This window comes from Chrysemys picta, chromosome 5, assembly GCF_011386835.1.
Source record: "Chrysemys picta bellii isolate R12L10 chromosome 5, ASM1138683v2, whole genome shotgun sequence".
NCBI lineage: Eukaryota > Metazoa > Chordata > Testudines > Emydidae > Chrysemys > Chrysemys picta.
Window position 1 is genome coordinate 57096557 of NC_088795.1, and position 24967 is coordinate 57121523.

Below are 24967 nucleotides of genomic sequence, written 5' to 3' on the forward strand. Positions count from 1 at the left end.
TAGAAGGGACCGCAAGGCTCATCTAGTCTAACTCCCTGTCAAGATGCAGGATTTCTTGTGTCTAAATCATCCAAGCCTCCAGATCCAGCTTCCTTTTGAAAACCTCCAGTGAAGAAGCTTCCATGACCTCCCTAGGATGTCTGTTCCATTGTCCTACTGTTCATCCAAGTCTCCAGATCCAGCCTCCTTTTGAAAATCTCCAGCGAAGAAGCTTCCATGACCTCCCTAGGATGTCTGTTCCATTGTCCTACTGTTCTTACAGTTAGGAAGTTTTTCCTGCGATTTAATCTAAATCTGTTATGCTGTAGTTTGAACCCATTGCCTCTTGTCCTGCCCTCTGTGGCAAAAAAGAACTTTTCTCCATCTTTTTTTATGGTGTCCTTTCAAATATCTGAGTACCGCTATCATGTCCCCCCTTAACCTTCTCTTTTCCAAACTAAACATACCCAGTTCCTTCAGACTTTCCTCATAAGGCTTGCACTCCATCCTTTTGCTCATCTTTGTCACTTGCCTCTGGATCCTTTCCAGTTTCTCTTCATCCTTTCGATACACTGGTGACCAAAATTGGACATAGTACTCCAGTTCAGGCCTAACCAGCGCCAAGTAGAGTGGGACTATCACATCCCGGGACTTGTCTCGGATAATGCAACCTAATATTACATTTGCTTTTTTTGCAACAGCATTGCATTGCTGACTCACGTGGAGATTGTGATCCACCACAACTCCCAGATTCTTCTCAGCAGTGCTGCTGCCAAGCCAGTTTCCCCTCATTCTATATTTGTGCATTTTGTTTTTCTTCCCTAAGTGTAGCACCATACATTTATCTTTGGTGAATTACATTTTGTTGTCTATAGCCCAGTTCTTCAATTTATCAAACTCTCTCTAAATTTTAGCTCTATCTTCCAAAGTATTGGCAACCCCCACTAGCTTTGTGTCATCTGCAAACTTGATCAGTATGCTCTCTATTCCTAAATCCAGGACATTAATAAAGATGTTAAACACCACCAGACCCAGAACAGATCCCTGTGGAACCCCACTTGAAACCTCCCTCCAACCCGAAATCATTCCATTATCAGTGACTCTTAGTTTGCGATTGTTTAACCAATTATGTATCCACTTAATGGTAGTGCTGTTGAGCCTGCATTTCTCCTGCTCACTTATCAGAATGTCATGTAGGACTGTGTCAAAAGCCTCGCTGAAGTCCAAGTATATTATCTCCATCGCATTCACCCTATCCACCCCAAATCAGTTACCCTGTCAAAGAAGGAAATCAAGCTGGTTTGGCATGATTTGTTCTTGGTAAATCTATGTTGGCCACTAGTGATTACCTCTTCATCTGCCAGGTATTCGCAAATGGAATGTTTTATACATTGCTCTAGCAGCTTCCTAGGTATTGAAGTCATGCTGACTCGTCTATATTTCCCCGGCTCCTCCTTTCCCCCCTTTTTAAAGATGGGCACTACATTAGCCCTTTTCCAGCCTACTGGAATCTTTCCTGTCATACATGACTTTGTAAATATTATTGCTAGTGGCTCTGAGATTTCTTCTGCTAATTTCTTCAGTATCCTTGGGTGAATAGCATCCAGCCCTGTTGATTTGAATTCATTCAAATTGGTCAGAAGATCTCTGATGTGTTCTTTACTTATCCCATATTTACAGCATTCCTTCCCTTGACTTCATTAGTTGTCCAATCACCTGTTATTTTTTTGGGGAGAAGACTGAAGCAAAGAAGGCATTGAGCAGCTCTGCCTTCCTATCATCTTTCGTTACCAGCTCACTTTCTCCATTGAGCAGTGTACCCACACCGTCCTTGATCTTTCTTTTTCGTCTGACATATTTGAAGAACCCCTTCTTGTTATCTCTAGCATTTCTTGCCATTCTTTGCCTTGGCTTTCCTGATTTTGTCCCTACACACTCACGCTATTCCCATGTATACTTCCTTGAGGACATGCCCTTCCTTCCATTTCCTGTATGTAGCCCTTTTGGTTTTTAGATAGTTAGAAGCTCCTTATGCAGCCACACTGACCTCCTGGGGCTCTTCTTATCTTTCCTCTGCATCGGAATAACTTGATGTTGACTTTGAATCCCTTTCTTCTTAATTGGTCTTTCCATAGGACCTTGCCTACTATTTTTCTGAGTCGGTAGAAATCTGCCTTTCTAAAGGTTATGAATCATGATGGGAAGTCATTCAAACCTTCACTGGCTCATCCAGTATTTTCCAGTGGGGTCATCCAGACACAGGTCAGAACAATAAGCATCCAAAGTTCTGTGTGAGAGTGAACGGGGACCTACAATGTGTATCACATGCCCTTTTTTACATTGGGGAAAGCGCTCCTTTACACCTGTCTTTCATTTCCCCTCATCCACGTAATATTGAGGAAGATTCAACAAAACAGATCCAGAGTGATCTTAGTCATGATCATCTGGGCTGGGCAAAACTGGTTCTTGGAACTATTGGCTCTCATTAATCTTTACCCAGTCATGATACTTTGTTTGAGCAGAATAGGGTAATGCTCTCAAATCTTAAGTCACTTCTACTGACAGTATGGTTGCTAGATTTCTAAGGTCAAGTAGATTTATGCTTGTCCAAAGAGATCAAAGCTATTCTGTTAGAGTCCAGAAGCCATCCACTAGGAGGTGTTATATGGCCAAATGGAACCAATTTAAAATAATGAGGAGTCCTTGTGGCACCTTAGAGACTAACAAATTTATATGGGCATAAGCTTTTGTGGGCTAGAACCCACTTCATCAGATACATGAAGTGAAAAATACAGGAGCAGGTATAAATACATGAAAGGATGGGGGTTGCTTTACCCAGTGTGAGGTCAGTCTAACGAGATAAATCAATTAACAGCAGGATACCAAGGAAGGAAAAATAACTTTTGAAGTGGTAAGAGAGTGGCCTATTACAGACAGTTGACAAAAAAGTGTGAGTAACAGTAGGGAGAAATTAATATTGGGGAAATTAAGTTTAGGTTTTGTAATGATCCAACCACTCCCAGTATTTATTCAGGCCTAATCTGATGATATCCAGTTTGCAAATTAATTCCAGTTCTGCAGCTTCATGTTGGAGTCTGTTTTTGAAGTTTTTTTGTTGAAGAATTGTCCCTTTTAGGTCTGTTAGTGAGTGACCAGAGAGACTGAAGTGTTCTCCTACTGGTTTTTGATGGTGTCCCTCAGACAGAGACAAACACTTACAGAATCTCTATCAAGCGTTCTTAAAACTGCAATACCCACCTGGTGAAGAGAAGAAACAGATTGACAGAGCCAGAAGGGTACCGAGAAGTCACCTACTACAAGACAGGCCCAACAAAGAAAGTAACAGAATGCCACTAGCAGTCACCTACAGCCCCCAACTAAAACCTCTCCAGCGCATCATCAAGGATCTACAACCTATCCTGAAGGACGATCCCTCACTTTCACAGACCTTGGGAGACAGGCCAGTCCTCACCTACAGACAGCCCCCCAACCCAAAGCAAATACTCACCAGCAACTACACACCACACAACAAAAACACCAACCTAGGAACCAAACCCTGATAAAAACCCTGGTGCCAACTCTGTCCGCATAACTATTCAAGGGACACCATCATAGGACCTAACCACATCAGCCACACCATCCAGGGCTCATTCACCTGCACATCTACCAATGTGATATATGCCATCATGTGCCAGCAATGCCCCTCTGCAATGTACATTGGCCAAACTGGACAGTCTCTATGCAAAAGCATAAATGGACACCAATCTGACATCAGGAATCATAACATTCAAAAACCGGTAAGAGAACACTTCAATCTCCCTGGTCACTCAATAACAGACCCTAAAAGTGGCAATTCTTCAACAAAAAAACTTAAAAAACAGACTCCAACATGAAGCTGCAGAACTGGAATTAATTTGCAAACTGGATACCATCAGATTAAGCCTGAATAAAGACTGGGAGTGGTTGGGTCATTACAAAACCTAAACTTAATTTCCCCAATATTAATTTCTCCCTACTGTTACTCACACCTTTTTGTCAACTGTCTGTAATAGGCCACTCTCTTACCACTTAAAAAGTTATTTTTCCTTCCTCGGTATCCTGCTGTTAATTGATTTATCTCATTAGACAGACCTCACACTTGGTAAAGCAACCCCCATTCTTTCATGTATTTATACCTGCTCCTGTATTTTTCACTTCATGCATCCGATGAAGTGGGTTCTAGCCCACGAAAGCTTATGCCCAAATACATTTGTTAGTCTCTTACGTGCAAGAAGGACTCCTCATTGTTTTTGCTGATACAGACTAACACGGCTATCACTCTGAAACCTTTCAGAGTAGCAGCCGTGTTAGTCTGTATCCGCAAAAAGAACAGGAGTTCTTGTGGCACCTTAGAGACTAACAAATTTATTAGAGCATAAGCTTTTGTGGACTACAGCCCACTTCTTCGGATGCATACCATCTGAAACCTGTCTCCATGCAAGGCAATTTAAAATGTTACCTTAAGAAAAAGACCTGGACCCATTTTTATGGCCAGTTTCAGTTATTTTAGAATTTCTCTAGTTTCTGATGGTATGAAGGCTGTCATTAGCTTCCACTAACATCTACTTAGCTGTTATATCTGCCTATATCATGGAATGTAACCATCCCTTCTTAGAATATTTATTAAAGGGATGTTACAGACTTGTTTCTTCCCATTTGGGATTCTGCTGATCCTTGGAACTTGTGGCACTACACAAACTCATAGAAGAGCCCTTTAAGTTTATGGGATCCTGTGGTCTGTACCACCCTCTTGCTGAAGTTCTCATTCTTCATGGCCATTAAATCAGCCAGGGGGCCTTGGAATTGCAGGACCTGATGACCCTTCCACCTTATACTACATTTCACAATGACAATGTGATATGCAGACTTTGCCCAAAATTTCTGCAAAAACAGTATCAGAGTTTCACCTCAGTCTATATCAATGTCTGTATTTTCCGCAGAATCCCCATAGGCATGCTGGGGAAGAGAGGGTACATACCATGAATGATAAAAGAACTTTTAGTTACTACTTAATCAGAATGAAGTTGTTTAGAAAGTCAGAGTACTTGTGGACTTTGGAGAAATATCTACCAATGAAGACAGTTCAGCTCTAAAGTTGTTTAAGTGGATAAAATCGTGCATCCAATCATGTTATAACCTACCTGATGTTTGTGTACCAAACATCTTGGGAAACACTGAGCTAGGGAGGTAGCAGCATCAGTGGCAAGAATCTGCAGTGTGCCATTATCTAAAATCTTGAAATTCAGTTCACACTTTCATGAATCACTAGTCTCTCAACACTGCATCAAGAACTGATGCTGATTTCAGGAGGGCAATACCATAGTCATTGTTCAGTTAGCAGGACTTCTCAGTTCACGTTAGGGAGTCAGTGCTAGCTGGTCTCCTACAATGGAGCTCTGTGGAGACAATGGGTAAAATTTTCAAAAGCACCTAAAAGACTGAGAAGTCTAAGACTCACTGACTTTCGATGAGACTAAGGGTAGGTCTACACTTAAAACGCTGCAGCGGGGTAGCTGCACTGGTACAGCTGTGGCCCGTTATGCTTCAGTGAAGATGCTACTATGCCAATGGGAGAGCTTCTCCCATCAGCATAATTAATCTACCTCCGCAAGAGGTGGTAGCTATTTCGAAGCCCTCCTGTTGACATAGTGCTGTCTACACCTGGGGGTAGGTCAGTATAACTGTGTCACTCAGGGGTGTGGATTTTTCACCCCCCCGAGCAACGCAGTAATACCGATGTAAGTTTATAGTGTAGACTTGGCCTTACGCTAAGTGCTTAACTCACTTTTGAAAATGAGACCTAAGGGCTTAAATTTCTTAGGTGCTTTAATTTTTTTTAATCAGATGTCACAAAAAAGATAAAGGAGTTACTTAATAGTAACTCTGTTCTCCAAGTGTATTGCCTCCACAGAGTCACAGGATGATACTCTCTCCTCTGCTCAGAGCCCAGTTCTAAATAGGGTTGTTGGCAGTAAAGGGACTGCTAGAGATAAGTCTGGCTGATGTAAGTCAGGCAGCAAGTTTTCCCCTGCTCAAAGCAGATTTAGATGGCACAGTGGTAAAAGAACCAGTGGACAGTCAGATCCAGCTCTCCCATTGTTGCTAGCAATGGTGGTGCTGCACTGGTGATAGAGAAATAATGGGGGAATTTATGAAAGGGCTCATTATAGGCAAAGCTGGGACCTTTTGATGGCAACCAGGATGAGAAAGGAAATGTTAGTTGTGTCTGTCTGGTCAGCCCTTTCTCTCCATCCCTGCCTTGTACAAGTGCTCTCTTTCCCATAAAGGCTGATTTGTGCAGATATTGTTGGAGTCTTGGAATAGTATGTATACATCATGTATCCTGCAATACCTACGCACAACAGAATGAGTCAAGGGCAATCCATAAACTTTAACTTTGAATTTCCTTGCTTTTATTGATCATATTTAATTGCATTATATTATTTTGTATCAATGATTTTTGTAAAAGTTCTAATTTCAAATTAATCCATCAGGCAGAGGCTTTTAAAGGCTCAAAATGCTGGACTGAAACAACAGAGAAGAATTATATTTGCAACAAACTGTTTACCCATACATGCTCAAAACACAAATGTCTCGATGGAAAAAGTGAGGTAGAACAATAAATGGAAACTTCTGTTAAGAAGAGTTCTTGAAAGGTTACACTGAGGCACACTTACTGGAGCATACTATACTTTTCTAGGCTTTCTGCTTTTTAACCTGTAAAATATGACTGAATTTCTGTCTTTCAGCAAGGTCTTTTCCTAACTTTTTGAAAATATAAAAACAAAACAAACAAACAAACAAAAAAGACAGGAAAAGCTTTGCTCATGCACTTTTAAAAAACTGTGCTGGTTTAAAATAACTTACGATGAAAGGGTCACTTACTGGAAGAAGGGCACTGCTTAAAATTTAAGCAGTCAGTAATGGGAACTGACAGACCTCTAACAATTTAAGTCTTTCACAGTTGAATGAATTTGCACTGACAGCAAGACAAGGGTGTGCTAACCTACCTTACCAGGACCTTGGCTATAGCTTGATATGCTCTACCTAGGCCAACAATATCACACAGTTCTGTGGAGATTTCTTTGTAGGTGTTCAGAGTCTGTGAGGCAGGAAAAAACAAACAATAAAAACATAACATCAAACATTACTGCTTTTGATTTAGAATCGATCTGTCCATACAAGGAGCTAACATGCCATTTTTATTATCTACAGAGTGCTACTTTTTATCATTATTTCATTTTTGTATATGCAACAATTACAAGTAATAAACAGAAGGATGTCCAATTTCCTTAAATCACTCTTTTGGTACTACAGAAAACCAAACAAATATGCGATTTACAAAATAATTTGCTTATCTATAATTTAATAGATTTTAGGAGCTCTGCATATTTTTAAAGAAATCTATGAGTCAATATTTTAAGACCGCATTCTGCATTCATATGTGATATATTTTGATATGATAGAAAATGTGCATTTCAGTGTTTCTTTAAAACACTAATTATGAGAACTCTGCTTTTGGTACAGTTCTGAGGCATAAAGGAAATTGAATAAATTGTAGGCTGTATATTAAGCTAGGGTTAATCAGAAAAGAATATTGTAGATCATTTCATTACATGCACTACTAATTATTCCAGCACACAAGCAATTTGTTAATACTTGTTTGGAATGTACTCCATTAACATGACCTCTTCTATAATCAAAGGATAACAGCTGCCACCAAGAAACATATGATCTTAATTTAATTTAACACTGACATCATCTGTATTGCATAATTTCCCTTTTTCATCCATTTTTTTTCAATGGGGATGAGGAGGGAAGGCATATAAAATGAAATCCCATTCTTTCCTCCCTCCCTCTTTGTTCCTTGACCCAACCTATTACACACATGAGGACACAGGAAATCTCCAAAGACTATCTATGGAAATCCTTTTTGCACATTTCCAAGAAAGGATTAGTGAATGTCATTTACCAGACTGAAGGGGGATGGGAGGTGTAAAGGGACATATGACAGCACCTTACCTACCCCACGATGCCTGTCTAGGGCAGTTTATGTTGTGGGAAAAGAAAGGGCACTTTGTATTAAGAGCTCATCTCTCTTCATCTGGTAAAGTAGAGGGTTCAAAGAAGAAGAACATCTGTGTGCCAAGCATCAGTGAGCATGGATTTCAGCACTCCTATTGTTGCTTCTACCACTCAGATTTCTTGTTGTCTACTGTGCATGTCTGGTATAGGCCTGAGTAGGGGTAGTTGATCCAACCCTCCATGGATTCTCATTCTATTTTTGAGTCATCTAAACGATGTATGCACTGGAAAGCAACATTTGCCAATATGTATTCTGCACTATTTCCTCTTCAGTACCTCATCAACAGAGCTTCATTCTTCATATTCAGCAGTATTACTTCCTGTGTTTTGAAGAGCATTGTGAATTGAAGCATTGAAGCAAATGAGATGTCAAAAAGAGAACAGATGACACTGGTCATAAGGCTCGTAGCACCAGCTTGGAATTCTCTCTTGACTGAGTGTTTGCTCAAATTAAAGTCTTCAATGGTGCAGAATTAAAGAATTTTGGGGTCCTGTCAAGGCTGGCCCACAACATTTTGGCACCTGAGGCGGGGAGCTCAAATGATGCCCCATGCCCCCTCGCTTGGGCCAAAACTTTGAAAGGTCTCAATTCTGCCTTCTTCCTGTTCTACTCCTCTCATGGTACTGCTCTGTTACCTACCCCAGTAAAGGAGAACTAACAACTTTAAATGCCTTGTTCAAAAATTTTAAGTAACACTTAACTTTCAAACGCCTGAACAGCAAATGTAACTTTTCTTGTCTGCATAGTAAACACTGGCATTTTTATCTGTTTGAATAATCAAAGTGGTGCTTTCCATGCCTTCTTGATTGCGAAGATTTGAACTGATTCCTGAAGGTCCACAGTCTGGGCCAGCTCATGCTCTATTGAGATGGTTACAAGGCCGACCAGCCTCTCCTGTGTCATTGTGGAGCGTAGATGTGTTTTTATTAACTTCAGCTTGGAGAAGCTGCGTTCTCCACTAGCAACTGTTACAGGAAGTGTTAGAAGTATGCGCAGAGCAACAAAAGCATTTGGAAAGAGGGTGGTTATTTTATTTGTGCACATATATTCCAGAACAGCCTTTGGAGTTGATCCTGCTGAAATGTATCTTGAAAGGGCTTTCAGTTCATCACCTAAATCACTCGCATGAATATCACACGTCATCATATGTCAATACTGTCTCTAGTGTCCTGCATTGCTGGTGTAGGTTTTCTTCAGGTATAGTGAGGAGTTTGGGAATATCATACAACATTCCAAATATACTGCTGTGTTCCTTGAGCTGCATGAAACGTTCTTCAACTGACTGTATTTGACAATCTAGCACCTGGTTAAAGAATTCAACTTTGAATTGTTTTTTGGGGTCTCTTATGGGATCATCCCGTGCCTTGTAATCAAAAGGTCTTCTTTTTTGGTGACTCTTGTGTTCTTGAATGGGTGGGAAAATAGCTTCAGTGTGAAGTTCCTCTGCCAACTTCTGTGCACTCTTCAGAACGTTTTGAAATCCCTCATCTGACTGGTAAGACTGTAGGTATGACTTTGCTTTGTCCAGTTGTTCTGTTGCTCCAGATATATCAAGGTCAACACCTTGGAGTCTCTTGCTTACAACATTTATTTCAAACAGTATGTCATGCCACAACACTAAGCCACACAAAAATTTGAATTTATGTATGTTTCTGGTGATTCCATTTCCCTCTGCCACTGTTCTCCCATGAACAGCACCTGTCATAGCATTATCCTCCATAATGGCAACTATGGCAACATCTATCTTCCCAATTTGGTGTTTGATAGGATTTATCGCCTCCACTCAACTTTCCCATCATGTGGCACTCAGTGTTTGAGTATCAGAGAGGATGTTCCCAGATGTTGCTTCAAAATTTGGCATCGATGAGTTGATGCAGAGAAAAAAAATACATAGATGCTTTGAATTACATTAAAAAATTCACAAAAAGAACAGGAGTACTTGTGGCACCTTAGAGACTAACAAATTTATTAGAGCATAAGCTTTCATGGACTACAGCCCACTTCTTCGGATGCATATAGAGTGGAATAAATATTGAGGAGATATATATATACACAGAGAGCATGAACAGGTGGGAGTTGTCTTACCAACTCTGAGAGGCCAATTAAGTAAGAGGAAAAAAAACGTTTGAAGTGATAATCGAGATAGCCCAGTACAGACAGTTTGATAAGAAGCGTGAGAATACTTGCAAGGGGAGATAGATTCAATGTTTGTAATGGCTCAGCCATTCCCAGTCCTTATTCAATCATCATAGGACCTAATCACATCAGCCATACCATCATGGGTTCGTTCACCTGCACATCTACCAATGTGATATGTGCCAGCAATGCCCCTCTGCCGTGTACATTGGCCAAACCGGACAGTCTCTACGCAAAAGAATTAAGGGACACAAATCTGACATCAGGAATCATTATACTCAAAAACCAGTGGGAGAACACTTTAACCTGTCTGGCCATTCAATGTCAGACCTGCTGGTGGTTATCTTACAACAGAAAAACTTCAAAAACAGACTCCAACGAGAGACTGCTGAGCTGGAATTGATATGCAAACTAGACACAATCAACTCAGGATTGAATAAGGACTGGGAATGGCTGAGCCATTACAAACATTGAATCTATCTCCCCTTGCAAGTATTCTCACGCTTCTTATCAAACTGTCTGTACTGGGCTATCTCGATTATCACTTCAAAAGTTTTTTTTTCCTCTTACTTAATTGGCCTCTCAGAATTGGTAAGACAACTCCCACCTGTTCATGCTCTCTGTGTATATATATATATAGCTCCTCAATATTTATTCCACTCTATATGCATCCGAAGAAGTGGGCTGTAGTCCACGAAAGCTTATGCTCTAATAAATGTGTTAGTCTCTAAGGTGCCACAAGTACTCCTGTTCTTTTTGCGGATACAGACTAACACGGCTGCTACTCTGAAACCTGTCATTAAAAAATTCAGGAGCCTCACTAGAAGCTGATGCTGCATCACTGACCACCAAGTTCAATGAATGGGAACTGCATGGGACAAAAAAAGCTCGAGGCTTTAACTCTCGGATCTGTGTCTGCACTCCTCTGTTCTTTCCTCTCATGTTGGCACCATTATCGTAGCCCTGACCTCTCATGTCAGCTATCGCAATTCTCGTATCTTCCAGCTTTTTTAGAAGCACATTTATCATACCAGCTCCTGTAGTATCATCAGTGTCAATGAATTCTAGAAAATGCTCTCTGACAGTCACCATTGCAGGATCATTTTCACTTGTTACAAAACACACCATTAAAGTCATTTGTTCCGTATGGCTGATGTCAGGTGTGCAGTCCAGAATAACAGAGTAATATCTTGCTGACTTCAGATCTGCCACAATCTTCTGTTTGACTTTTGTTGCCAGAAACTGTATGATCTCCTTTTGAATTGTTTTCCCAAGGTAGTGGTGTGTGTACATTTCTTGGGTGGTGACTCTTCTTAGATGCTCCTGGAGTACAGCATCAAACTCAGCTATCAGCTCCATAATTTTAAGGAAGTTTCCATTGTTTGGCACATACAACTGATCTGAAGTGCCACGCAGTGCTAGGTTTTGGGTAGCAAGCATTCTCACAATGGCAATGAACTTTTTCAGAACATTTTGCCAGTAAAGAGACTTTGATGCAATCTTCTCTTGATGCTGATCATTTATGGTGGCCTTTAACCTTAGTCTCATCTCAAGCTCTTTCCACCTATGGAATGCTCTCTAGTGATTTGCTGCCTTCTCTTGGCATGCCAGATTTCTAGTCAGATTTTTCCAGTCCTTTGTTCCTGTAGAACCCAATGTGGCTGGAACATTAGACTGGAAGAGTCTGCAACAAAAACAGTATGCAGCGTTCTAGATTTTTGAGTACATAAGCCATGGCCTCTCCACTTTGTCACCATTGGGGATTTCACACCAGTAATGTGTTGGATGGAAACTTCTATTTTCATTGTCTTTGGGGAACATGACATTTTTCACTTGCTGTGGCCCATGCAGTACAAGGAAGTCCCAAAGGCTACTGCTCAAGTGGGTCCACAGTCCTGGATCATCTAGACTTAAGGAACTAAACTCAGCAGCAGCTGTTTCTTGTGCCTCCACCACAGTCTTTTCTGATCTACACTTTTCTTCAGGAATGTGCATGGTTACATCCATTTGAGATGGAGATATAGATGCTGCAGTAGCTGCCAGGTCACCTGCACTCTGACTAACTGGAAGATCAGGCATCTCCTCACCACTCACATCCTCACTGGGGCTAGAAGGCTCATCGTGAACATTTGTGTCTATGTATCTCAGGGGAGCTCCTTCCTGCTTAGATAGAAAAGCTTCCTTTGCTTTCTTTCTTTTTCTGAATGCTGCCCCAGAAAGGCGTTTTCTTCTTTCACTCATGACTGGCTCTCATCACTCAATTGAAGGGGACAAATAAGCAGGCTGGTAGCAGGGCCTGAGTGAGGGAAGATATCAGCATCTTAAGGGACTAACTGGCTCCTACTACTTCAGTTGACTGCCTGTTCTCCGCAAGTAGGTTCAGTGAAGCAGCAGGAAACAGGAAGCTCCCTGAGAAGCTGGTGTTAATCAGTCCAGGCTCCTAGGGGTGCTAGAGAGGTACATAAGAGGCTCCTCCTCCTCTCTCTCCCTGCAGCTCCTGCTACTTTCTGTTATTCCCTCTCACCTTTTCTCCTGCCTGCCTGTTATGTCTCTTGTGCCCTCCTTCCTCCAGCACAGCACTCCACCATCTCTGTGCATCTAGAGCAGAGAGAATACATATGCACCAGCAGCAGACACAATTTTCTACACTCTGGGTCCTAGTGGCGCCCCCCCCTCCCCGCCCCACAGTCTGGCACCAGAGGCGGCTGCCTCAGTTCGCCTCATGGTAAGGCCAGCCCTGGTAACTCTCAAAAGAAAGTAAAGCTGCTCTCCCTAGGAAGAAATCCTTAGAGAAGGCGGAAGTGGTAACCTCTCTTGCACTCCCCAGAGAATGGTTTTCCCACCTGGATTGCTGAAGCCATTGCTTGTACAAGGAGGTGCAATGGGCACTCATAATTCTCAAATGTCCCCCATTTGAGGGACGTTACTTATTTTGGTCCCAAAGTTACATACATTCCACACAAATTTGGTATGCTGTCACTTACATTGTTGAAAACTATTTAAAGCTATCCAAAATAAAGACTCATGCAACCAAGGTTACAGAAAGAGCTATTTACACTAAAGGGACTAATCCTGTAGAATTTTAATTTTCCTGTCTGAATAAGTTTTTCTGTGTCCCTCATTTTGGGTCAAGGTCCAACACTGAGCCAAAGCCTCAGCTGGTGACATAGGTCCACTGAAGCTGATTGGTACCAGCTGAGGATCTGGCCCACTGTGTCCCATATTTGGGACTTGGCAAGTTGAGAAGAATGCCTGCCCTAGTGGGATGAATATGGCCTACTTTATTGTACCTCTTTCACAAAACAGGATGCTTAAGAGATAAATATTTGTGTACGCAATCCCAAATTGCACATAAAAGATCTGCAAAAAAATAAACCAAATAAATCATGAACATGAAGAAGGGAACAGACAAGATATACTGTATGGGTCCACCTTAGACTGTTTCCCCAACTTCTGCCACTGCAGATCTACCACATAATGAGGTGAATCCTCAAAGGAAAGGAGATGTGCAATTGTCCCTGTACTCTCTGTGTGCCCAGTGTTCACTCAAGCGGAATATGTGAGTGGAGCATGAGAGCCTCATCTATTGTCAAGGTTTCACTAACAGCTGCTGGGGAGGAAAAACATCAGGAGGTACTGTGTACTTAAAGGGACAGATTAAGATATAGGCACTATAGACTCATGCCAGAACCCCAGGTCCTGGAGTCATACGATTATATCAAAATTGTAACTTTTATTTTAGAAAAAAGCATGTGGCCTTCATGGTTGTAAAGACAAGCTTGAAAACATGACTCAAATGTTACCAATGCCAGAGTCTGCAGTTAGCCTGAAACAACCAGCTCTGAGAAGAAGAGCCTCATGCATCTCACAACTGGGTGTTAACTCCAAGACCTACTTTTTTGATGGGAGGCATCCTGCCAACACCACCCAGGAGAGTATTTGTGGCAAGAAAATATCACTGCAGAAGTCCTGACCCATCCACCCACCCAGATACACTCTGACTGCTGGGGTAAATACTGGGGAATCCCTGTTGTCTCGCCTAGAAAGTGAAGGGGTCCCCATGTGGCTGACCCATGCCACAGGGAAGTCCATATCATGGTGTGCCTATAGCACAGACCGCCTTAATCCAGCCCTTGTATACCTCTACAAGGGGATCAGTAGTTTGGTTAGGTGATAGTAAGTTAATAAAACAAGTAGGATGTGAGGGATGTTGATAAAGTGGGGTGGTGGTGCGAGGAGAATGTAGCTGTTTAGAGCCTGGTGGGATCGCACCAGTGAGGGGACTTGCAGCTGAATGTGGTGATTCCTGGGGTGCCATAGCTTGGAGAAGACACTGGTGAGTCAAGCAGAGGATGAAGGGGAAAGGGCTGAGACAGGGTTGGGAAAGCCAGTTGGCGGCTGATAGTGGGCAAGCGCGAGGAAGGGTCAAACATTAGCAAAGGAGCTGGGGTAGGCATTTGGAAGAGGGAACAATGTTCTCATTGTCTTTAAATGTGTACACATCTGCTCAGACCTAGAGAAATTCACACTATCCTTCCTTATACAAATTGATCTGTCACGTGGCAGTAGCTTATTTATAGGAATCAGGTCAAGGAAATAATTCCGCTGCTAGCTACACTCCTTCTTATAATAAATAAATAATAATAAATGGAGATATTCTATCTCCTAGAACTGGAAGGGACCTTGAAAGGTCATCAAGTCCAGCCCCCTGCCTTCACTAGCAGGACCAAGTACTGATTTTGCCCCAGATCCCTAAGTGGCCCCCTCAAGGATTGAACTCTCAACCCTGGGTTTAGCAGGCCAATGCTCAAACCACTGAGCTTCTTAGCCCATCTGTGCGGAGCACATGGATGTCTAGAAGAGGATGTTCAGTGGCTATGAAATCACAACAGTCATGGAGGAGATAAGTCAATAGGGTTGGAAGGCCATACAGTAACTGTACATTTGTGTATATCTGCTGCAATGCTGAAATACCCACAGAATTTAGTCAACTACTACAAGTACAGCAAATAAATGGATTTTACTGCATTTTTACTTGAGAGCATGAAATAAAAATGCATTTTATGATAAAATACTATGCATTGCATACTACTTAGCATGACTTTTGGTAATTTCCTTTGCAAGGAAAATGCAAGCACGTTCTATTTTCTCACATTTTGTGTTTGCATATATATAAATGATATAACAAACTGGACTAGACAGGATAATCTATACTGCTAATGTACATTACAGAGGTTTATTTGGTACCTGCATGAGTTTGATTGATGAATTTCCTGCTGACAAAACAAAAGAGCAGAAGGTAGGGTTTATGAGGTTTAGAGTTATTGGAGGGGTTTAAAGTGGGTTTTTAAAAATTTGCTTTGTACAAAAAGTTCTGAGGAAGGCAGACTATTGAAATGCATGAACTTGATGTTGCTAGGTCCATTATAACATCTTTTCAAATAAAGATTGATATTTTTGTACTTTTGGAATCTTGTGGAATGACTTCATATTCTATGTGCAGTTGAACTGATTAAATTATTGTACAGTTCTCAAAATAAGAGGATATAGCTATTTTCTCTTTGTTTTGAACCACTGAAAAAGAAAATATGAAGTAAAATTAATGGAAGAAAAATCATAATTGAAGTGTTGATTTTGTCATAAATCTCTTCTTAGCCTGTGCTGACCAAGTATACTGATGCCTTTATCTCAACCTCCTGCAACTGTATGACTCGAAACATTAAGTGCTTTCTTTGAGCAAGAAAAGCAGCCTCAAACACAAATACATTTCCTTTATCAACTTAGACCTCTCTTTTGCCTCCTGTGATATGGTGGACAAATCTCATACTGGATCAGGGCAAGAAAGGGTTAGTAATCTCCCCTGCACACTAGGGCTAAAGTCAATGTGACCCACAACCCTTGCCAACAATGAGAGAACACTAGCGGGAGGAAATAAAAAAGGCGGAGATCTTGGGTCTGAGACAGAAAGGCTGTGGGATGAGTAGCTCTTAACTAGGCATCTTAGGAGCAGCCAAATCTGGAGAGAAAACTTGGACTTGGCTTTAGGTTATCTTCTTATTAATGTATTTGTTTGAATGTCAAATCGCAAAATGAGGATGAGTTTTGATCATACACAGTGCCTGTGGACTGCATCTTACAACAGGTGGGGAAAGTTTCCTACTCATACCTATGTTTTCCATAAACTTGGAATTATCTTTGACCTTGATCTTTCCTTCCCCATATCATTTCCTCCACAACACTGCCTCAAGTGTCAAGCCTCAAGGCTAGGATTTTTTAAAACAGCAGACTGCAAGTGCAAACTCTTACCAGGATAATCACTGGACATAGACTTATGTTAAGACACAGGACAGGATGAATATTTGAGTGAACAGCATTTCTGTTTAGAAAGGCTGGTTCTGAGAACAACATCTCTCTCCCTGGGTCTTAGCAGGTCTGTTGCGGCTGAAAGTCACTTTTTTGTGCAGAAAGCAAGCTCAGTCTATATACCACATAAATCCTCAAAATAGGGCTGAAGTGGTCACCCTTATGTCCTTTGCCAAATAAAACGTTATTTATGGTTGTACATTTGAGAAAGAGGGAGGCACATCATCATAATGCATTTGAATCACTTTTTTGTCTATCTTTAATTCTGAATCAACATGAAAGCTTGTAATTTCTAAACAAGTTTTTTGCTTGATACTAAAGCACCAAATATAGTAAAACTGTAAATCTGTTCAAACAACACACACATACCCTTATGCTTCAGAGAATAAACCATACCAATTTTATTTACTAAGTATTATATTACTAAAATGTGCTCTCCTAAACTTACAACTTGTAAGTGCATGCAAGGTGAATGATTTTAGCCACTTGAATCCTGTTAACATCAATGACAACTGTATGGCTAAAACCCCACACAATCCTTTGAACATTTAGGAGCTTATGTTTCAGGAACACTAGAGGAAGGTCTCCTCATCCCAATAACAGTCCATAATGATAGGCACTGTGGACTAGATCCACTGCTCAGTTACTCCAATTTTACAGCAACGTGACCCCACTGATTTCTGTAGAGTCCCAACAATATCAAACAAATACATTGCAACACTGGAGAATCTGTCATAATGCCTCAATAGGTATACCTTGATGTCCTCTCACAAGGAAGTAGGCAGTGTAGGAATATGATATTAGAAAGACCAAGGTACAAAACAAGATTAAACTAGCTAGAGATATAAAGGGTATCAAGAAAACATTCTATAAATATATTAGACACAAGAGGAAGACCAAGGACAGGAGAGGCCCGTTACTCAATGAGGCAGAGAAATAATAATAGAAAAAGTGGAAATGGCAGAAGTGCTAAACGCCTTTTTTTCCCCCGTTTTCACCAGAAAGTTTAGTAGTGATTGGATGTCTAACATAGTGAACACCAGTGAAAATGAGGTAGGATCTGAAGCTAAAATTGGGAAAAAACAAGTTAAAAATTAATTACACAAGTCAGACATCTTCAAGTCACCTGGGCCTGATGAAATACATCCTAGAATACTCAAGGAGCTAGCTGAGGAGATATCTGAGCCATTAGTGATTATCTTTGAAAAGTCATGGAAGACGGGTGAGATTCCAGAGGACTGGAAAGGGGCAAATATATAAAAAGGGGAATAAGGATAACCTGGGAAATTATAGACCAGTCAGCTTAATTTCAGTACCCGGAAGGATAATGGAGAAAATAATTAAGCAATCAATTTGCAAACACCTAGAAGATAATAAGATGACAAGTAACAGTCAGCATGGAATTGTCAAGAACAAATCATGTCAAACCAACCCAATAGCTTTCTTTGACGGGTAGCAAACCTTGTGGATAGGGAGAAAGTGGTAGATGTGGTATATCTTGACTTTACTAAGGCTTTTGATACAGTCTTGCATGACCTTCTTGTAAACAAACTAGGGAAATACAACCTAGATGGAGCTACTATAAGGGGGATGCATACCTGGTTTGTAAACCATTCCCAGAGACTAGTTATCAGTGATTCACAGTCAAGCTGGAAGAGCATATCAAGTGGGGTCCTGCAGGGACTGGTCCTGGGTCCAGTTCTGTTCAATATCTTCATCAATGATTTAGATAATGGCATAGAGGGTACACATATAAAGATCGTGGACGATACCGAGCTGGGAGGGGCTACAAGTGCTTTGGAGGATGATATGGAGAAATGGTTTGAAGCAGATAGGATGAAATTTAGTAAGGACAAATGCAAAATACTCCACTTAGGAAGGAACAATCAATTGCAGACATACAAAATGGGAAATGACTGCCTATGAAGGAGTACTGCAGAAATGGATCTGGGGGTCATAGTGGATCACAAGCTATATATGAGTCAATAGTGTAACACTATTGCAAAAAAAGTAAATATCATTCTGGGATGTATTAGCAGGAGTGTTGTAAGCAAGACACAAGAAGTAATTCTTCTACTCTACTCTCTGCTGATATGGCCTCAACTAGAATATTGTGTCCAGCTCTGGGCACCACATTTCAGGAAATGTGGACAAACTGGAGAAAGACCAGAGGAGAGAAACAAAAATGATTAAAGGTCTAGAGAACATGACCTATGAGGAAAGATTGAAAAAACTGGGTTTGTTTAGTCTGGAGAAGAGAAGACTGTGAGCAGACACGATAACAGTTTTCAAGTACATAAAAGATTGCTACAAGGAAAAGGAAGGAAAATTGTTCTCGTTAACCTCTGAGGACAGGACAAGAAGCAGAAGGGGAAATTTTAGATGGACATTAGGAAAAACTTCTTAACAGTCAGGTAGTTAAGCACTGGAATAAACTGCCTAGTGAAATTATGGAATCTTCATCATTGGAGATTTTTAAGAGCAGGTTAAACACCTGTCACGGATGGACTAGAAGATAATACTTAATACTGTCTTGAATGCAGGGGACTGGACTAGAAGAACTCTTGAGGTCCCTTCCAGTCCTATGATTCTATGATATGAATATATGGTGATAAAGGACACAAAAGTGAGACTAAGGTGAGAACTTATGTTGGAAAAATGACTATCCATGTTAACAAAAGATTACTGCTGCTATCAATATTTTATCAATTTGCTCTTGCAAAAAAGATGACAGGAGGATACTAATTTCTACTACTGTAACTTTAAAAACATAAAATACAATTCTGCTTCCAAACCTGCACTTTAAATTGTTGTCAAATTTTATTGGAAATACATTTAATTTGATTTCTGACAATCTAACCCTGTTTAGCTATTTCACAGTCGGTGAGCTGTAAAGATGTTTCTGCCTCATTTCCAGTTCTTGAACATGATTTAGACAATCAACCGCAACATTAGTCAAAGAGATCACTAGCTAATGATTTCTGACAAGCGCTGCAGTAACAGGCTAAGAACCAGACTGGGCAGCAGTATCTGAGGGTATTTTACTGGAGCCAACAATAGGTGCTGGTAGATAGATGATGCAATGTGCACTTAATGCCTCTCATGCACTTCCAGAAAAAGCACATAATTCTGACATGGCAGTAAACAGAATCTTTTTCTAGACATATTATGCAGTTAAAATAAAAACACTGGTGCTTCATGGGCATTTTAATCTGCAATTCAGTAAGAATACTACAAAAGATGTCAAAGAAATTTATATTTTGTTGATTTTTTTTAAGGCAGCTCACACTACTACTGTATTTAAAAACATTGGGTCAGATCACAGGAAGGAAAATTTACCAAAATATTCCATCCTGGAGTTTCCTTTCATTTCTTCTGTTTTGTGGCGCGGTTTGAACCCCACACAGAAGAAAAGGGAGCTGGTCTCCAAACCTTTTGGAGGTGACAGGATCTTCCAAAGGCAGTGTCACCAAAACAGAGGACCTATGCCTCCACATTGTCTTTGAGGCTTTCTGCTGCAACCGCTCCTATAATCCCATTAAAGCAGAGGTTCCACACAACAGAAGGTCTCTCCAGGAAAATTACTGCAACCTAAAGCTGCATCAATTTTTCTTCAGATTTTCAGAGGGCTGGGAGTGATATATGTCCTTCTGACCCTGGTTTGCTCCGTTCTTATGTATTGTGATTGATCCAGGCCAGTTGGGTACAACAAAGTAGTCGAAGGCAGATATACTGGCCACTGGATTAGCAGTTTTCTGTTCCCTGACTGACCAGAGTAAGGGCTGCTCCAGGCTAATGAGAACACCTGACTCCAATTAACCTGCAAAGAGTCAGGTGAGGCCATTAAGGTAATGTGATCACTGGACTCTAATTAAGGCCCTTTTTGATACTATGAAAGGACTCACTCCAGTCAGGCTAAGGAGAGTAAGTACAGTTGAAGGGCTGGTAAATGAAGACACCCTCAAGTCATTGGTAAGGGAGCCCTAAGGTAAGGGTGAAGAAGGGAGAAGCAGGAGAGCTGTGGGGAAGTGGCCCAGGGAAATGTAGCAACTCTGGCAGTGAAAGGTTGACTGCCAACAGCTGCTACCATTAGGGTCCCTGGGCCGGAACCTGGAGTAGAGGGTGGGCCTGGGTTCCCCCGAACCCACCACTACAGGAACACCTCCTAGGAGGGGAAGACAGGCCCCTGTCAGGACAGGAGGCTGAACTGTTTTGGTATTAGGCCATCGGAGCAACAGAGACTGTGAGGGTTCTCTCACCAACCTCCTTGCTGGCTTATGATGAAAAGGGCTCAGTAGACTGTATCCCTGGTCCTAGAGAGAGAAGGGCTACGTGGAGGGTAGCAGTGAGCCTCTAAAGCTAGCATAAACTGCCTGGAAGCGCGAGGACAAGGTCGGAGCTCTACCACAGTATGAAATGCCCTCTAAATGTGGATCAACAGGACATAAACTGTCTCACTATACTGAGCAAGCAACCAATCAAGCTCCTTTTATTTACTAAGTATACTTCTAATATTTAATTTTCAATATTATTTTTCTGTTTTCTGGAGCCAAATCTTCTGATCCTTACTCTGTTTTCACCCAGTCCCTACATCTGTAATTTGTGTGTGTGTGTGTGTATCCGTTTCATCTATCAGTTTTTACACTGATTGGTTAAGTGTCTACATGCCTACAGATCTACCTGAGTAAGGGCTAAGCAAAATCTGAGTATGGGTTTTATGACGTGGCTCCTGCTGAATGATTACATGGACTTAATTGCAAAGTGGAAGAAGTCAAAAAGCAAACAGAGATTATTTTTAATGTACTTATTATGGTAGAGTCCGCAGGCCCCAATAAGGATCAAGGCCCCATTCCTCTAGACATTGTACAAACAAGTATGAAGATACAGTTCCTGCCCCCAAAGAACTAGCAATCTGACACCCAAATCCTGAAAACATTTATGCATGTGAGTAATGTAAAGCATGTGAGTAGGCACATTGAAACCAGGTGTTTCAAGCTATTAATGTGCAATATGTGCTTGCAGGATTAATGCCTTGGAAAGAAGAAGAATATTCCACAAATCTCTTGCTAACACACATAATGTATATTACATAATGTATGTTTTGTATAATGTAATGTATATATTTTGGCAGAATGGATTTAAATTGATAGGATGTAATTACAAGTAATTTAGCATCAAAACTTATTTCAAGGGGTGACATAAAACTCCCACTGACTTCAATGGGGCCAAGATTTCACCTCATATGCTTAGCATTTTGCTGCACACAACATTTATTAGGTGATTAAATAAAGGTTAATTATGGTCACTTTTCCCCTCTAATATTTTGTTATTGATACTCCTCCTTCTGCTTCTTTCTTCATCAGTACTACTATTCCTTGTCATAATTTTCTGTGCTGTAATCAGCACTAACAGTAACTCTTAATTCTGATTCTATTTCTGCATTGGATGTATCAGTTCAGTCATTTATAAAATACAGTCATTTTATAATCTCCCTTACTGAACCTCATATAAGGTCTGACTCAATACAAAAATATTCCAACCAGTTCCCTTAGTGCAGAAGTCTATACATGCCTCAAAAAATCCCAGACATCCTAGTATAGTATTTTTGTACAATTTGAAATCTTCATTGCATGAGCCATTACTACAGCAAAGGTTGTTGTAACCCTAATTTAGAACTGGAATGTAATGTTTTCAAAACCAGCCACTTCGGACATATTTCTTCGAAATAAAACATGGTATAACCGTCTGGAGGGAAGAAACTTCATCTGTTATCCTTTAACACTGATATAAGAGGAAAAAACAATTTATGTATCCTTTCCATCCTGACAGATGTGACAATGGCTACAAACACTATGCCTGCCAAGAGCTTTTATCAAGTATGTTATAACTAGTAATAAGTGTAAATAATAAATGGCTACGATCTTATGGGAAACAGTGGCAATACTAAACAATTTTTGGTGCTTGCTGATGGGGGTCTGCTAGTCTTGGAATTCCCTGGCTTCCCAGTAGACTTTTGGCCTGACAATAAACAACAGTTTAATACTTTATCTAATCCCAGCCAGGAGGTGAGTTCAACAGCAAGCTTTTGCAGATGTTCACATCCAATAATTTATCCATAATTGATGAAACAGGGAGGTCAGATGTAATGGTTGCTACTATTCCAGCAACAAATAAATGGTTATTGACAAAACAAGCCAGTGTGGCGCTGAGTGCTGAGCAGTGACAAGCATGAAACAGTGCTGAGACAGAGGTAGTGATAAGAATACAGCCCTTCATTTTGAAAGTGCCTGAATATGATGTGTGGCGTAAGGGCCACGCTGACACATAAGCAGATGGAGGTGACTTGTAAAGGAAAAATGAGATTCCTCAAGTACATACAAGACGAAGTCAGACAGAGGCAGAGAAGGAAACAGTGAGAGAGGGGTGGACAAGACTGGGGACTTGGGTAAGTACAAATGCATGAACTGTTCAGAAATGCCTTTGTAGAGCAACACTGTGATCCAGATGTCTGAATTGCTTTTATCACATAGCTGTGTCAACACTAATATACCTGGCTGTCAAATTGCTGTAGCCTCCTAAGACCCTAATATCATAGTGTATGCATGTACATGCTTCAGTGCCCATAACTCCTTACCTCTGAGTTTCTATCAATATTCTGCTTAACGCTTACTTATATCTTTATTTCTATCCATAAAAATGTGTTTATACAATAAAAATCTTCCTAAATAAAAAAAACCCAATCAAAAATACAAAATTGCATTGTATAGAGAGGAAAAAAAATTGGAAATAAGCTAGGAAAGCATTTAATAAAATTTAAAATGCAATTTAAAGAATCTAATTTCTCTGTGCAGATATGAAAGTTAAAGGCAAAGTTCTAATTCAATAGGAAACCTTGCATTTTTTGTACATCTTAACCTATATACGAAATATACCGAATGGATTAATAGACTATATTTTTATTGACTGAATAAAACTTGAGTCATTTACATGCAAATAAAGAGTTTAAATCAATTCTGCGCATCCATTTCAATGCTAAAAGATAATAATTTTACAATGTTTACTGTGTAATGTTCTACTATGAAAAACAGTAGAATGAAATGGTGGCCATTATTGCTATATGTAGTCGTAAAAAGATTTCAGAAAGAAATATTTTAAATATTAATATTACTAAAATCACTTAAAGCACTAAGGAATGTTAAATCGATTTATTTAGATGTACAATTTACTTCACACTTTGCTACCAATTCTTTTGATCAGCTCTAAAATAATATAAAAGCCTGAAAGTAAAACAGCAAAACAAACTGCTGCTAGCAATGCCACAGCAAGCTTTAGGGTTTTATAGTATAAATTGGCATATTGCAATGTTCTAGCTTTTCAAGTTATTCATCTGTCAAACAATAAATGTTTAAATTCTTTAAGTCTAGACACTAGACCTTCCCCCTCACTCTTGTATAGCTGTTATGATTCCAATCCAGCAAAAACTTTAAGCATGTGCTTAAATACATGAGTAATCCCACTGAAGTCAATGGAATTACTCACATGCTGAAATTTAAGACCATGTCTCAGTAAATGAATTGCTGAACTGGGGGCCTGATTTATAATAATTTAAGAAACTAATCATTATAACAGTTTGTTCATATTCAATTATAATATTATTTTAAAATGCCTGCTATATGTGCTATGGAAAATGTTTGAAATCAAACTAAAAAGCCTCCTCAGAATTTAACGATATTTGCATTTCATTAAGAAATTGAAATTTGCCTTATTTTCATGAAAATCCACATACTGTTTTGAAGTTTTCACACAAAGTCAATTTCAGTTAAAGGTGGATTTGCAACAAAAACGTACAAATTCATGGGGTTTGTATGATTTTTGGTGCAAATCCTCCATTTCTCAAAACATGCAAAAAGCTCAGTTTTTGTGGGTATCTAATCACCTGAGAAATGAACTGTACAATTTTTCACAAAAACATTTCCAGATCTTTCTCAGCCCTGCACACCAGAGTTCTTACATTTCTGCTTTTTAATAAAAAGATTGAGCACTAAATAACTCACTCTTATATAGTTTTATATTTAATTTTACTTTTTTATCCTATAAGAATGACACAGATTGAAACAGTGTCTAGAAATAGAAGCATGGTCATTTTTAACTAACTGCACCAGGGAACAGTTTCACCATAAGTGGCAGAAAATGTCCCTTAATGTACCTATTTTGACACATGGAAGGAAACAATTGAGATTTCAAAAGCCTCAAATGGGACAAAATGGCTTAATTGTGGCTTTAAACTGCTACAAGCTCTGCGTAAGGGGCATGGTATAAAGGGCACACACAATTTGGCTCCTGACTCCCACCGTGATAATAGGG

General features: G+C 40.2%; 1 protein-coding gene across 6 annotated transcripts in view; it reads right to left on the reverse strand.

Annotated features, from left to right (window-relative positions):
- The window catches only part of TTC29 (tetratricopeptide repeat domain 29), a 219867-nt gene that overhangs the window by 93217 nt on the left and 101683 nt on the right, over positions 1-24967 (reverse strand). For all 6 annotated transcript variants that reach the window (XM_065596440.1, XM_065596439.1, XM_005284274.5 and 3 more), the window contains one exon: positions 7029-7120. In XM_065596440.1, coding sequence (XP_065452512.1) covers positions 7029-7120 — 92 coding nt within the window. The remainder of the gene's footprint in view (positions 1-7028; positions 7121-24967) is intronic.